Genomic DNA, 16,955 nt, shown 5'->3' on the forward strand with positions numbered 1-16,955 from the left:
TAATTATCCACAATTTAGGATACAGTATTAAAAAAAAATGTTATATCATGCAATCATTCACAAACTGAATTTGACTTGACTTTAAGCACATTATTGGGACCATCTCCGAGGAAAGCTAGGTGAGATTTTGATACAGCAAGACAGAAGACATTGATGACATGCTTTTCGTTTATTTGGCAAAAAAAGTATAATGTGTATCACTATCTCTACAGGAATTTATGTGCATTTTTAGAACACAAAGATTGAAATTAACTTGCATTTATCAAACTGCCAACTTAAGTGTAGCTCTTACAAAAATTGTATCAGAATCAGTGTGAGGTAAACTAAATGTTAGTGGCCTTTTGAATAAAGGGTTAAGATCTTCTTTAATTACTGCATCAACTTCCAGTTTCCATAGGAAATACGACAACATATCACAGTTCACAGGGGCTTTAAAGATGGCATGAAATGGAAATTTACCCTATTTCTAAATTAATGATTGATTTTAAATGTTTTTGTGCATTTTTCAAATTTTTTTTTTTTTTGACCTCATACTTTTTAAACAAAATATCATAACTTGATCTTCCGGTGAAATGACAGACTTCTCTTTGGTGACATATGCAGGATTTCGCCAATCATTTAGTCAGCTTAAACCCCGCCCCTTTCTTATAATCAGCTGCAAGCTCGCATTCAGATCTGCCTCCATCCAATCAACAACCAAAGGATAGAACCACTTTTTTCTTTTTTGACAATATATTTAACTTGAATGTGCGTCACAATATAGAAGAAAGTTCTGCTGCTACTTTTGTTTCAACGCAGAATATGCTTTCTCATGGAGACCAACTATCAATGTAATACTTTGTTTCTTTGGTCAGATGAAGATTATTGTATTATAATCGCTTTAGATACTGCAATAACTTTGATTAGATCAGGAATAGAGCAAAAAATGCTCTACAATTGTTCTAATGGGTCACTGATGGCTCCAGGAAGTTGCCATTACAGTTAATCTTATCTAAAGTGTTCTCACTGATGAAGAAAACAAGGCAAACCAAAACACCATATAATTGCCATGCAGGCATCTGGAATATGAAGGAAAATGAATATGAAGTATGCACCCAATCTCTTTGTGAAGTATCTTATGGCCTGGAATGATCCAGGACACATTCAGTAATGAAATAACAATCACTTCTATTAGATTACAGAAACAGACAACCTTCATCCTCCATCTAGCAGCAGAACCACAGCCTGTTTCATTTCACATATCAATCATGCTAAACTGAAGAAAATCTGTTCATGTGGGGCATAATCTGGCCAAAAACTTGATCCGTGTCAGTAATAATAAAGGGTAAGAGGTTCTCAGTCTCAAACGCACCCTCAGGACTTTACTCCTCTGTTTAATACAGCCTGCTCACATAAGAACTACATTGAACCAGCCTGTCCGCCTTTTCAGGACTTTGTTAAATGTTGTCAGAAGCCCATCTACAAGGCGTCTCTGCAATTATTCATCCCACCATTTTGTGTAATTATAGACTGTGAGACAGGCGATATGTTTAGCTTATGGTTCAGTGCTTTTGCTCAGAACTTCTCCCTCCCAGTTGTGCGATGCAGTATGCCGAGAGCTTTGTGATGATGAACTTGCCAAAACTGTTGGTGTTCTGTGTCCTTGGCCAAAGCCCAAGAAACTGCAGGCATCCTGCCATTACTTTATCTGGAGTCATCAAATCAATATGAGCAAAGGGGGCATCTGAATGGCAGACCATTTCTCAAGGCAGAAGTAGAGACGACGTTAAGACTAACATCAGAATTCACCTGAATCCAATCTCAGTGGTCTTCAATCTCATTTATACAGCGAGGGTGACTGAAAAAAACTGGAAAATGAAAAGTCTGATCCACCAAACATACTTAATGTCTCTGATAAGAATTATAACTTGCAGTTAATTAAGTGTGACAGATGTTTAATCAGTGAGCTCATTCCGTGAAGGATTCTGCAACTTGTTAGTTTGTGTTTCTTTTTTAATGATTCATTAGAAGATTCATTTCTTAAAGGGATAGTTCACTTTGAAATTAATTTTTTATATGTTTTAGCTTACCTCAAGGGCATCCAAGATGTAGGTGTCTTTGTGTCCACAGAATTTTCAATTTTGATATTTGTAGGTCAAGCCGTTCTTGTCTGTCAGTCATATAATGCAGGTCTATGGTAACTTCCTCAAAGAGCATGGACAGAGAAGTCCAAATTAAACATGATTTAATGACTCGTAAATGTAAGTACACATTGATGGCCTAAGACACGAAACGAGCGGTTTGTGTGAGAAAACGAACAGTATTTATATCGTTTTTACCGCTTGTAAACACAGCCACGTCTAAGTGATCTGAGGTCGCGGGCGCTTCGGTCTTTTCCGGCAAGCGCCGGAAGTGATCTCTCGCGCGTATACGTCACTCATTGTTTACACAGAACAGAGATTGTAGATAAGACGGCTAATTAAAAGGGTACTAATTTGCGCTTATCCGGGATGTTTAAACCATCGTAAAAAAAAAAAAAAAAAAAAAAAAAAAAAAAACAATTGTATGAGTGACGTACACGCGCGAGAGATCACTTCCGGCGCTTTCCGGCGCTTGCCGGAAAAGACCGAAGCGCCCGCGCCCTTAGAACACTTGGACGTGGCTGTGTTTACAAGAGGTAAAAACGATATAATACTTTTCGTTTTCTCACACAAACCGCTCGTTTCGTGTCTTAGGCCATCAATGTGTACTTACATTTACGAGTCATTAAATCATGTTTAATTTGGACTTCTCTGTGCATGCTCTTTGAGGTGGTGACCATAGACCTGCATTATATGACTGACAGACAAGAACGGTTTGACCTAAAAATATTAAAATTGAAAATACTGTGGACACAAAGACACCTACATCTTGGATGCCCTTGAGGTAAGCTAAAACATATCAAAAATTAATTTCAAAGTGAACTATCCCTTTAAGGGTCATTTGTTCTTGAAACGGACTACACTGGTCAAGTATGCTTTTGAATTACTGAAAAGACCCGGCTCAAAAGAGTCATTTGTTTGTGAATTGGACAACGCTGGTTAAGTTATATTGTTTTTGAATCACTAAAAAAAAAACAGGTATAAAGAGTCATATGTTCATGAACTGAACTATGCAGGTCACACTGTATGTTTTGACTGACAAAAAATATCAAGCTCAAAAGAGTCAATTGTTTGTGAATCGGACTTTACTGATCACACTGTATGCTTTCTGCACTTCAGTCAGTGATGCTCCAATGCTTCTGAATCTACAGAAAACACTGAGGACCTAAACTGTAGAGGACCGAAATTTGGATTCAAGTTGCCTTTAGTGTTTGTGAACAACACACACATGATTCAATCTCAAATTTTAAGATAACCCTACCAGTTGAATTTGCCCTGCACTGAACAGTACAACTTACTAAATCAGCTCAGCTATCCACTGCAGCCATACCTGCGTATGGAGGGTTGACGTGTAAAGCCCCTGAGTAATTTTGTGCAAGAGAGTTTTTTGGTTTAATAAATGAGCAAACTGCACCATTACTGCTGAGGCCTGTGGACTGCAGCTTTCCAGAAATACTTCATTAGATAGAGACTGGCCTTCTTTTTCTCTACAAGCCACCCCCATCCATCAGGCACCACATACTGCCCTGTGCTCAATGGCCTATGAGATTGTCCATTTAAGGATGAATCCACTAAAGACATACTATGGCTGGAGAAAAAGACTAGGGCAACTAACGCTCAGGCTTTCCATTTCTTTGCAATAATAGAATCTGAATGGATGTGATAATGAAAGATGTCTCAGTGTGTCAAGTAAAGAGATTTTGTTCATGAACCTGTTAATTTGTATTCAAATTCATCACAGCGTAAAATCGTGACAGTAAATGCTTAAAACTCTTCAGGTTAATCTATGCAAGCCAGTGAGCTGCAGTGCTGCACTTGATTTCTTTGGACACTGTGAATGTGTGAATGACAGATCCAAACTATGTTACAATCGAATGCATTTCGAATAATTATGTCTTAATTATGTGGAATGATATGGCATAAAAAAGATACTGCTCAGATCACCTGAACAACTAGTCAACTAATCAGGTAACAATAAGAAGGTTTTGGTAGGGCTGGGTTACAAATATAGATTTATTTTTTATTTTTAGCGATACTCATTTTCAAGAACCGATATCGATTCTGAAATCCCAATAATCGATCTTTCAGTCTATGCTGTTTTTAGTTGATGAATGAACAAAGCTTTGAAGTGTACGTACTACCTACCATCCAATAAATCACACTACCCCTAGTGAAAAATAAATATACTAAAATGTATTTGAAATACATGTATTTTAAGCTAAGTACACTACAAATACATTTAAATATTTATGTACTAAATATAAAAACCCTGCAATTGTACTTTTGGTATACTATATTGGAATACTTAAAATCTGCTAAATTAGAACAACTAATTTGGTACTTTAGTAATCCAGAAATAATGCTGAAGTTCAACTAAAGATATACTTAAGTATATTTGATTGTGCTAAAGTGGAACTATTGCAAGTATACTTCAGGTACACTTTAAATATCTTGCATTTAAAGACTGATATTATACAGAGATCAAACTATCCTTACTAATAGTGATATAAAACACATTTTAAGGCTTAATATTAAGAAATGTGCATTATGCAGCAAGACTCAAGCAATATGTCAGTAAATATGTTAATGGATTATACTTAGTATACATATAAATGTATTTTAAATACATTTTGGTATAGGTTTTTTTTTCACAAGGGAAGCTCTTTAATGTAGCGTGACAGAGTAGCGCATCAGTTCAAACGGAACATGAACTGATCATCACTTCCACTTTACTACTAGTTACAGCACAAATTAAACAAGAATAAAAAAAGAGGAGTTGAAAGATACAGTACAACTTACTAAAATCCGTATCATGTCACATGTAATCGCTCAACCAGTGTTTCAACCGCCAAAAGACGTTGATAAAACAGCTTGTAAACAATGTCACATAACTCTAGAGAGTATGCACTATTTTGCATATTCAATGTAATTTTACTGCTCTTCAATATTTAATGTATTTTCTGAATAAATCTGTCATGTTTTTGACAGCCACCATTTAAATGTTTATATTTCAACAACAAAAAAATGTGTAGAAACAATTATGTCATTAAAATGTTATTATTGTAACATTATTATTTTAAAAAAACTTACCATTTAAATGCAAGTAGCCTACAAATCAATTAATTTTAACCTTTAATTTTATAATGATGTACCAACTGGGGTTCCCTGTATAGTTTACAGCATTAGTTGAAAGATATTTTTATCCTTGATGAAATTTGCCATGTACTGTACCTGATGTGATAGGCCCCAATGTATTGAAATCGAATCGCAAACTTGTGAATGGAAATTTAATCAAATCGTGTCATTTGTGTCAATCGCCAGCTCTAGGTTTTGGTCTGGGTTATTAGGGGGCATTTACTAAGAACCATTCTTGACAAAGAAAGTTAGATGAAGTGCAGAATCCTGAAGTCTCAAGAGTCTCAATATGTTTTAGACTATATTAGTTTTTGGACCCAGACTAAATCCCCCAGGTTCTGCTGTGCTTTAAATGGGATGAAATTAAAAGAGTTTTTTTAGAGAAGATTTAATTGTTAAACAGCTCAAGCTCAGCAAATTGTCAGCATGCTACTTGCAACACCATTATACATTAAGCTTATATAAGTTTGAATATAACTGTATACAAATTTAGTTAAATTTGGTGTTCAAATGTATAAATAAATAATAATATAATATTATATTATATTATAATGTAATATAATATAATATAGGTAACACTTTAGTTTAGGGTCCAATTCTAACTATGAACTAGTTGCTTTTTATGCATATTACTAGGAGAAGGATATTGGCTGTTTAGTATTTATAAAGCACATATTAATGCCTTATTCTGCATGACTATATATTCTACATCCCTTAACTCTAAAACTGAATGTGGTCTAAAACTGAATGAGCACAGTTCACAGTGTTCACAGTGTGAATGACTGGAAGAATGTGTGAGCAGTGGATTTGCAGTGGTACTGCCTGTGGACCACCACACTGCACAGCTGTGACCAGACCATCCATCCATCCCAAGAGACACACATCCCATGGGCTTGCTTACACCATTTATGCACATACACAGACACACAACACACATTTTGTCTGTGCATCAGTGGCTCCTTCAATGCTGTCCAGGAATTACACAGGATTTAATGTAATTAGAGGACTGACAAGGGCAAACTTTACGCTTATTACTCAGCGCTCGCCCCTGGAGAAAGATAGCATTCACATGGCATTTGGCCAATCTATAAAGACAAAAACTAAATCCTCTCTTTCAGTTTGTTTACAGTTAGAAACATGTATTGAGTGTCAATTTATATAGATGTGTTTTTCATACTGTCCATTTATTTGCATGAAATATCATTATGAAAAAGCACACAGATCAGTGCTCTAGATGGAAATTTCAAGTCTACAAATACTAATGTAGAACGCAAACTAATCAGTTTTCCTAAGGCCTTGTCCACACTAATGCATTTTCATATGAAAATGCATCTTTTTCTCTCCGTGTTTGGCCTTTTGTCCACACTGAGACAGTTCAATGTGAATGAGAAACTTTTGAAAATGCTAGTGTGGACGGGGAGCGTTTTGAAATCCGGATTAACGTAGGCATAGCATAAGATGAATCTCATGCGTTCAGACGTGCTCTTGGACAAACCACACTCAAAATAACTGTGTGGGAGGGTCGAGGTCTGACGTTCATCAGTTCAGTTTCGACCAGAAGCCAGACTCTAGCTGTGTCCATTTTTCCCACAGCGTTTTGGAGGGCAGTGAGAGAAATCAGCTTGGAAGCGTCCCCACCCCCAGTTCCCCTCTTCTGGCATCCAATCAGTCCCTTTCCTCACTGCCTTCAGCAGCAGAAACAATCACTGGCAAACATTGTTTTGCATTTATGGTACAAGTCCAGTACCTTTTAAAATGCTTGCAAATTTAGCCAGCCAGACAATCAAAGAAATGGATGCCACCTCTAAAACCAGTTACGGAATGTGTACAATACTAAAATATTAAGGAACTAATGCATTTTATTTTTGCACTTTTCTAACCAAAAATAAAGCATCTAGTCAAACACAACAGAACTCAGGTAATCTCCATTGCTAAAATATGTCATTTAGCAAAAACACCATCAATAAAATAGCTCTAAATCAGCTCTAAAATAATCCATAATACCTACCAACATGCTAGAGTTAGAGAAACCGTAAAACATGCTTTGAAACCAACTTCACGGTTAAACATAGTTTTTGAAGAATATGGTTAAAAGCAGACACTTGCATTATTTATTCCCATTAAAGAAAGTTAGTGTAAAGTCAACATTTAATGGCATTCATTTACTTTCGTAATACAACACTTCTGAGCGAAACAGGATATTCATTACAAGAAAATGTAAGGTTGGGACTTTTATCCACCGGAAATTGACTGGATCACTGTTGAGAAGGCTTTTTGACTGGGATGTGGAGGATGAAGGTCAAGTTCACTCACACAAGCATCTTGATGCATCTTAATAATTATGTGTCTTTCTACATTTTGAATAAAAGTGCGGTTAACGGGCTTGAAACGAACCCGGCTGTCTGGCCTGCCTCCTTTGACAGCAAATACCATGTTATTGTGCTTAAAAACCTTTACAGCATCATACTGCATGGTGACCTGAGTCCTTGAAATGTGAACGACTTGGCCAGGGAGCAGTGGAAAAGAATAACGACTAGAATAACTGCTGGCTATGAGTGTGACTCACTAAAAGGTCAGCAATTAGAGGCCAGTTTCACAATTCAACAATAAACATCAACTATTAGTTAAACAACAAAAAAAGATGCTTTATAAGTGAAGTAATACATCAGCCAAAATGCATTAAATTATACAGCAGGTCAACCCACGACTCATCATTTAGACACATGACCTCCTGACCTCTAAAGTATGAAGCGCAGGCCCTCTGTTTATCAGCACGCAAAACAAAAAAAGCACTTGGCTGCAGCAGTTTAAAGCCATAGAATTATAGCATAACTTTGACAAAATACTGAATTCAGGCTCCAATATCTCTGTTATTCTGCCTCACTGTCTGATAAATAAAGGCCTCTATAGGGATATGCTCACTTTAAACCAGTTAGTGCTCATTTGCTACACTGTACTTCGTAAAAGTCAACAGGAAAAAATCACAACAGGATCCAATGGAAGTATTTTAGGTGAAAAAAAAAAAGAATAATAATTGAATGCAGTGTAATGTGTCCTTGTTTCAATGTAATTATATATTTAAGTATTAAAGTAATATTAATAACTATATGGTTAGGTATGGTATAGAAATTACTATATGGTTAGGGTTAGGATTATGGTTTAGGGTTGGTTTATGGTTAGTTGCATGTAATAAAGCGTAATTTACTGTTATTACTTACAGCATGTAATATATGTAACAAGGTCAGACACTGTACAATAAAAGTGTTCCCATACAGTATTATACACTCATATATACAGTACACACAAACAAACAAATATATATTTATTTCATTACATCACAATCCAATAATTTTGTAGTTGTGATAGTTTTTTTTCCCCCACCAAATATGAATATTTCTTGCCATGAGAATATTGTTACAGTATTGTTAGGTAATATATCCCAGCAGCTTTAAATTTCAGTTGTACTACTAAATATATCATTTAAACAAATTTCAATCAATTAAAAAGTAGAGGTATAAATGTTCAAACACACATGTCATTTTCAAACACATTACAGTTTAATTTAATATAAGCTATGGCAATGCTTTTTAGAAAAAGTGTAACTCGTTGCGACAACACGACAAGATGCTTTACATAAGCTTGAGGCTCTTGGTCTTTTGAGAATAACAGAAATGTATGGCAAGGGCTCAGAGCTCTGCAAGGGTCCCTGCACTCTGTGTGCAAATCTGACAAGATGCATTTGCTCCTCCGTGAGGCGTAAGCTCCAGTGATATCTGAACGCATGACACCAGGGTGGTAGTATGAGCTGGGCTCAAAGAGGTCAAGAGTATATTGACTTCAATAGAGTCAAGCCCACTTGTCAAGCACACATGAAAGCCCTTGCCTAATCCATATGAAATGAGCGGTTTAGTCCATATTTTCTGGAGACTTGATCACTTTAAATGATGAACAGATGGAATTTAGGATTTGAATTTTAGATTGGAAATTTTATTCACATATAAACATTGATCAGCAAACATACAGTAAACAGAAGTTCAACCATACTTGCTTGATGTGTAAGAACAAACCTCACTGGTTCTTGCAGTCAGGGCCGGCTCTAGCCCTTTGGTTGCCCTAGGCGAGATTGAGTTTTGCGCCCCCCAAGTTTTAGTCTCTCCAAAACTTCAACAAGCAAATTGACTTCAACTGTATAATAAATTGTTCATACAAATGCTACATAGAACGTTCAATGATATTTCTATCATCCTACATAGTTGCATTGTACAAATACATTTTGTCTGACCATGTAACTTGTAATATATTACAATTACTACCACCACTACTATTATTACTAATCTATTAGTCTGCTACAAGGCTAAGGGGGTTTCGGGGGTATGCCCCCGTAAGAAAATTTTGTGCATTTTAATGTTAAATTCATCAATCTGGTGCACTTTGAGAGTTCAAAATTAAAAGCTCCAACCCTTATTCAGTGTGCAAATTGAACAAAGAAAAATTCAAACCTCTTTTAGTTACAGTGTCTATTATAACTATTATTATGTAGTAGTGTAATGTAGACAGAGTCTGTCTACATTACACTACTACATAATAATAGTTATAATATTAATCCCATGACAGTAATAGCCATAAGCTATTGTAAAACAAATGCACTGAAAAATAATGGAAACTTTCATAATTAATTTTGTTACTTGGAAGTAACCCAGCGCCGCCAATTAAACAAAGCAAAACGAATGGGCCGATGTACGAGTTTTATGGGCCACTAAGACAAAAAAAAGTATGATGTATCGGCCCAAAAAGCACGTGGAATCTCTACCATCCTGGGGGAAAAGAATTCGCTCCCGGTAGTCCCGATGGCCAGCATTCCTGTGCTGTGCACAATACTAAGTAAAAAAAATTCGTTTGACACCTAAATGGCTGAGATGAGAAGACTTACCTCTATACTGGGCTTTCTTTTTATCTTGTTGCTTTCTCCGTTTTCGTCCCTGTGCATCAGAGGGTTTCAATCAACGCGCCAGCAGCTGAGCACTTGCCTAACGTAACGTAACGTAACCCCCCCTTTAGGAAATTATCGACAATAAACGTGTGGCTGAGGGGGCGCCTTAGGATGATCATGTTTAATAAACGTGTTTTCGTTTAGCTTGTCATTCTAATTCTGTGATTAATGGGAAGTAGGCCAAGGGCGACATTAGAGGGCGCCCGCGCGCCGCGCCCCCAACACATTTGTCGCCCTAGGCAACCGCCTAGTTCGCCTATAGCAATCGCCGGCCCTGCTTGCAGTAGCTCAAACGTGCTGCGTAACAGGAGAATGAACCTCATTGGTTCTCACACGTCAACCAAGCTTGAGTTTCCATTTACCAGAACTGATGTGTGCGTTGATGAATGTTTATATGTGAATTAAAGCCTAAATTAAATATGTTCATCATATAAAGCGATTGAGTCTCTTCAGAAAATGTTGACTAAATTAATCAATTCATATGGATTAGTTTTAGGATCTCTTTATGAGCTTTTTAAAGCGTCAAAGTGGTAGTTGCGTAACTGTCAATTGAGGGACAGAAAGCTCTTAGATTTTATTCAAATATCTTTATTTGTGTTCCTGAATATGAATGAACTAAAGTCTTACGGGTTTGGAAAGAGATGAGGATGAGTAAATGATGATAGAATCAGTCAGAATGACCGTTTAACAAGTGGATAGTCACAGAGCATCAGAAGGTCTGGGATCTTTTATTCTCTTTTCTTTTGATTAAACACTTTGAGGGGCAATTGTTCACGTCAGAGCCTCTCATACCTCTATTTGAGCAATAAGCAACATAGCGGTTTATTCTGAAGCAAATTCATTTCTCTAAATGTGAAGTATTGAATCCACATTTATATCAATTATATACCACAAAGAAGAAGAAAAATGAAAAGCAGAAAGACCTGAAAGATTTATGACTATGCAGGTAAATAACCACTACAACAGACAAGAGTTGAGCCATTTTCAGGATAATTGCACAATAAAAGTAAATCAATGCTTTTTTCTATCTCTATTTGTGGCTCGCTCACTATTTTAGCGGATGAAAACTACTCAAGGCAAACAATATCATTTACCACAGATGAAAGCAGACCCCTACAAAAACGATGGGCATCCCTCCTGCTGTCTGGATGATCCAAGACCGAACCGTGACCTTTAGTACAACTAATGATCTCCAGTCCACTGAAGATACTGAGGGGGTCCATCGCAGTGCAAATGTTACGTGGGCTTCTCTTTTTAATTTCACTCCAGATCTTTCAAGTGTATCTGTGAAAGGCTAAGCGCTGTAGGCACGGCCAGCAGCACCCAGGCGGAGGCGAGCGGATGGGTTCTGCCTGCCTGGGGATGCGTTGAGAGGGGATAAAGGGATAAAGAGCCTCTGCTCTGGGACTGATTACTTACATCTGCCCTGTTAAATCCTTGCATGCATACGCACTGCTACTACTGTTTGCTTTGTTTACTGTTTGCGAGTGTCATCATGTCAGTGTGTGTGTATCCACAGGTTTGGCTATACTTGTGATGGCCAAATGTTTCAAACTGACGCACGCCACAAATACAATGAAACATGTCGCCATCGCTATTAAAAGGTTCATAAATCAGCCAAATCGCTTTAGTTCTCTTGATACCAAAAGTTTTATGTGAGGGCTACATTTAGCAAACACTATGACCTCTGGATAAAAATTTATTCGACATGTCCTCACTAAAATAGCTAAAAACAGATAGTTGAAATGGGGGGTTGAGCATGTAATGTAACTAAAACAGATATGTCAGAATATATCAGGGACGTCAGACCTTTAAAGTCCCACTCCGATCATATTTTGAGCTATTTTTAAACATTGCCAGTGGTCTTTAAATTATGATTATGCCATTTTTAGCCAAAATCACAAAACCTGTGCCGTATTCTGGGACTTCGCTTCAGCAGAGCGGCAGTAGCTCATTAGCAATTCGCCTCTGCGTTGTGGGCGGAGCCGTTGGCACGGAGACGACCCTCCCCCTGCCCGTTGCTGAGAGCTCTGTCTCTCCCGCTAGCTTACATCCCCAATACCGGTGGGGCAACAGTATTATATACACGTTAATTATTATTATCCGAAGTTAATCAAAGTTATCACCGATCACCGATCATTATTTCACTCCAAGACGTCGCGTGTGGAGACGCCCAATGGAGTTACTACGTCACAACTCCAGTCTATTTTAGCCGGCATTTTAGCGTCTGCTACTGATTCACAGCCATTTGAATGTAGAAATACTCAGAAATACAACTTTGAGCTTATTTTTCTCAAGGTATGTCCTCTAACATCAGAAAAATGCCACAAGAACATGTTAACACCTAGAAAAACATTATTTTCATCGGAGTGGGTCTTTAAGCCTTAAGTTATAAAATTGTATCTATAAAATTAGATTTTCTATATAACCTGGCTTTACAAGGGTTACACAATTTTTTATGTACAAACGCCAATGATAAGTCTGTCATTCACCCTTGCATATACACCAAGTGTTCCAGTGGCCTATTCTCATTTACATAAATACACTAATGCATGCATGCATGATTACTTCTTAGATCTTGTTAAATTACATGTTAGATCAACGGATGTCTGAACTGAAATCTGTTCATCTTGCTGCTGTAAAAATAAGCTGCCAACTACTGATATATTCAGCTCATTACGAATGTTGCGGAGAGTGTGAAAGGATATTACTTAAAGCCTTTCAGATGCATGGATTCATCATGTACAAATCAAAGCAACAATGTGTGTTTGTTAGAAGAAACAGTTTTGTTTGACAAAATGCTGGTAAATCAATATGACAATCAATTCACAATAGATTGCTAAAGCTTCACCGGACATCAGATGTCATGGACCTTCATCACAAATGATCCAGCTTAAAGCATATGCAGAGCATGTAGCGACAGTCTGTTTTAAATCTAGTGAAATAGCTTCCACAGATATTTTAACGCCTTGGTAATTTACACTTTGATAATTACGCAAACATCTAGCTACCCGTTTTCCCGCGCTTTTTAATTTCCCTGTTGTAACACATGAAAATATGGTGATAAATACTGATTGATTAACTTCTCGTCTCCCCAGGTTATCACACCACCATAAATAGTAGATTGTGGGGGCCAAAAAGTGCCTTTAGCACAAAGAAGTAATTTTCATATTTCCTCAGTTGGTACTGTCACCGAAAAACCCAATAAGAGCATGAAATTTAATATACTCTTTATTAAAATAATTACCTGTGGGCCTACTTTTTGCCCAGAGTTATTTATTGGGTCAGTTAGTCACTTATTTACTGAGTTCTCATTAACTAAGCCAAAATGACAACATATGTTATCAGTGCCGCAGAACTATAAACTATCTTGTCATACTAAAAGATCTTTGTTGTAAGTTGGATTTACATCGATTTGACAGTATCAAGGAGGACAACAAGTAACAAAAGGTTCAATCGATCCATTTACTAATCCATAAACGTTCGTTCCATTTGGTTTTCCTGATCCTTAAAATTTGTATGAATTTGTATGGTAACTGATCCACGATGTAAGAAAACATGCTGTACTTAATGCACGAGCTACGGGCACGTGCGCTGCTCATTAAGACTATGCAACACCTGTACACTTCACAAACTTGATCGGTTTTGCCTCCTCCAGACATCTGATAGAAAACAATCGCTGGACATTGCACAAACCCCAGAAAAATCGCGTTTTACACATGAGCGCGCGCCGAACGCACACTGCCCGCAGTTTACCCCCGCAACATGCACGTACACATCAATATAAGCATTTACCTCGGTGTCGTAGATTTTGGTGATGAGTGAGAAGGAGTACTGCCTGGACTCGCGGATGTGCTGGATGGCCAGTTGAACGGCCGGCTCGATGCCTTGACTGATGCTGCTCATCAGCGCTGATTCATTCATCGGCATCAGGACCATGATTGGCAACTTCTCACCATCCCTCATGTACCAGTTGTTGTCCAGGCCGTGCCTTGTGTAATCGTTGCAAACCTTCGCCAATGCAGGTTGAAATCCCCAGACGGACAGGAGTAGGCATCCCGACAGAAAGATCATTTCACATCTGCAGTCCCTCCGGGACGGAGCCATGCTACCGAACAACTGAGATCCACCTTCTCACTGTCCTGGCATCGCAGTCTTTAGGTTCCTCTTGGATGCTGCGATCAGTCAACGAGAAAAGACATGATATGCAATAGTATACAGGCTCACGCGCACTCGATCTCGAGAGTAGAAATGATGCGTAAAACCAGAGGGTGTCCTGTCGCAGGGGTTATAAACCGAGCTGCTTCCCCTGTTAGTGTTCAGCACAGGTCCTTAACAAATCCTATCCTACCCAATCCTTCCTTTCACCTCCAATAGAGCACCAAAATGCGCACATCACAATCAACCGCCTGTGCGTTACGCAGAGGTGCGCGCGCTCTGATTTGAGTCAACCGCTATAGCGAATGTAAATTTAACAGCAGAATATATTCCAAGCAGTTGAGGAGTTGGATCCCGATGTGGAAAGCGCATAGGTGAGGTTGCGGAGGGCGAGCCCTGGTATGTAAAAGCAATCCGAGTGAGGATATCCGTGCGAGTCCGATGCTGCTGCTTCGGCGGATGCGCTTCAGGTCTTTCGCGCGCTGGCTGCGCTGTGCATGTATGCGTGCGCGCGTGTGTGAGCGCGCCCGACACAGGCAGAACACATTCTCCACACCGAGCGATATTTTCACAAAAAACAAACGACCGACAAGGGAGCTGTTCACTCGTAACGCGTTCAATACTGTCTCCTCTGAGGTAATATGTCAGATAAACTGCCCACCTGAGCCCAATAGAGTCGTTTTTAAAATATGTAGTAGTCAGAACGTAAACATAACTGGAGCGGCGTCGAGTGTCACATCAGCTAGTTTTAAAGATTCACCCTTGTGCAAAGAGTTGACACCTTACAATTAACTCAAATCATATTTCACATTGTTTTTTGGCCATCGACAGCAAGAAATAAACACTGCCACCTAGCTATAACAGCCCTGTATGTGAATAAAGTTCTAAAGTTCACTTTTCTCTTCTTAAGTTATTGAGCCTCAATTCTAACTGAGCTTAAAATATGCGCCTCTCGGGCATTTAGAGTTCAGCTAGATCTGTTTTGCAATGGAAATTAAAACAGGCAGCAAATTTCACAACACCGTAGTAATGATGATGCTACTCACCGGAAGTCACCTCTGCCTGAAGACACGCTAAATTAGGCCAATTTCAACGTTTCTGTCCGAGGTGCTGAAAAGCACCAACTCTGTGTGCCTTTGCTTACTGTCAGCATGAGATTACCATGTGTCACACAATTATCAAGCAAGAAATTGAAAAACAACATACTTCTGCAACATAATACTTGCATTTAAATTATTGTAAATGATACGTTTTTGTGTACTGTACTTTGTGTCAATGAGAACTTACTTGAACTCGACCATGATGAAGTGTGTTCTGTTAGTATGTAGGTCTGTATATAATAAATATAATCCTGGTGGACATAGCCTGATACATTCATCATATTGTTTTTTGTGCATGCATACTGTAATTAAGGAGGTTCACATATGTATATGTGCCCAGCAGTATAACATGCTGTACTTAATACTATTTTAAACATAATTTTCTGATTTTTTTTTAATCGTACATGCCATTTTTCACAAGTTAATATTAAGTACGAGACTACATGGAATATTAATATTTATAAAATTTGATTTGTTACACCAGCAGGACTATTTTGGATGGATGGATGGATGGATGGATGGATAGATAGATAGATAATAAAAACAGCCCAGCATCACCAGAGTGCACAATCATCGTATTGGTAAACTGATGGTAAACTCTTATCTTACTGGTTCAAGCTATACTTAGAGCCTATACTTAGTCTTATGGCTTTGTTCACCACTGTCTGTGTATTACTTTCTGTTGTGTGATTTCTAGATGAAGAAATAGGTCAAGTTGTTGTCCCATCTGTTTGCTTTATGCGAGACACCTCCCTCCTTTCTGCTAGAGAATATGATAAGAAACTCAAGCACAAACGTGGTGGATTAAAATACAGGGACACACAGAAAGTGGGAAGATCAAGCCAAACGATTATAGTTATTACAATTTAAAATAACAGTTTTATATTTAAATACATTTTAAAGTGTAATTTATTAATGTGATGCAATGTCTTCAGTGTCTCATGATCCTTCAGAAATCATTCTAATACGGTGATTTGGTGCTAAAAAATATTTGTATTATTATCGAAGTTGAAAACAGTTGTGCTGCTTCCTATTTTTGTGGAAACTCCAAAACATGTTTAAAAATTATTTGAGGAACAAAAGGTTCAAAAGAACAGAATTGATTTGAAATATAAATATTTTGTTTATGCAAAAGTCTTTACTGTCACATTTAATCAATTTAATGCTCCCTTGCTGAATTGAAGTATTAAAATCTTACTAACCCCAAGCTTTTGACTTCAGCTATATTGCAAGATAGAATGAACATATATTGTTAGACAATAGTCAAATGTACAGTATTTTTTATATACTGTAGATGGAAAACAGCATAGATACACAATTATCTTTTGTTATATCAACTTATACTGTGCATCTGAATGTCAACTTTGTGGTGACATCTCTAAGAACCTGGATTCATTTATGCCCTGAAGATCCTGTGAAGTCAACACTTGATGCAGGTGAACACACAGCTAT

At 37.7% G+C, this 16,955-nt stretch overlaps 1 protein-coding gene across 2 annotated transcripts in view; it reads right to left on the reverse strand.

The window, feature by feature from the left end:
- gabbr2 (gamma-aminobutyric acid (GABA) B receptor, 2) overlaps nt 1-15,019 on the reverse strand; it is a 255,725-nt gene extending 240,706 nt beyond the window's left edge. For both annotated transcript variants that reach the window (XM_056257645.1, XM_056257646.1), the window contains exon 1: nt 14,041-15,019. In XM_056257645.1, coding sequence (XP_056113620.1) covers nt 14,041-14,352 — 312 coding nt within the window. In that variant the 5' untranslated portion in view covers nt 14,353-15,019. The remainder of the gene's footprint in view (nt 1-14,040) is intronic.
- Nucleotides 15,020-16,955: the final 1,936 nt, after the last annotated feature.

The sequence above is a fragment of the Rhinichthys klamathensis genome, unplaced genomic scaffold (genome assembly GCF_029890125.1).
Source record: "Rhinichthys klamathensis goyatoka isolate OS25496 unplaced genomic scaffold, OSU_Roscu_1.1 h1tg000140l_1, whole genome shotgun sequence".
NCBI classification, from domain to species: Eukaryota; Metazoa; Chordata; class Actinopteri; order Cypriniformes; family Leuciscidae; genus Rhinichthys; species Rhinichthys klamathensis.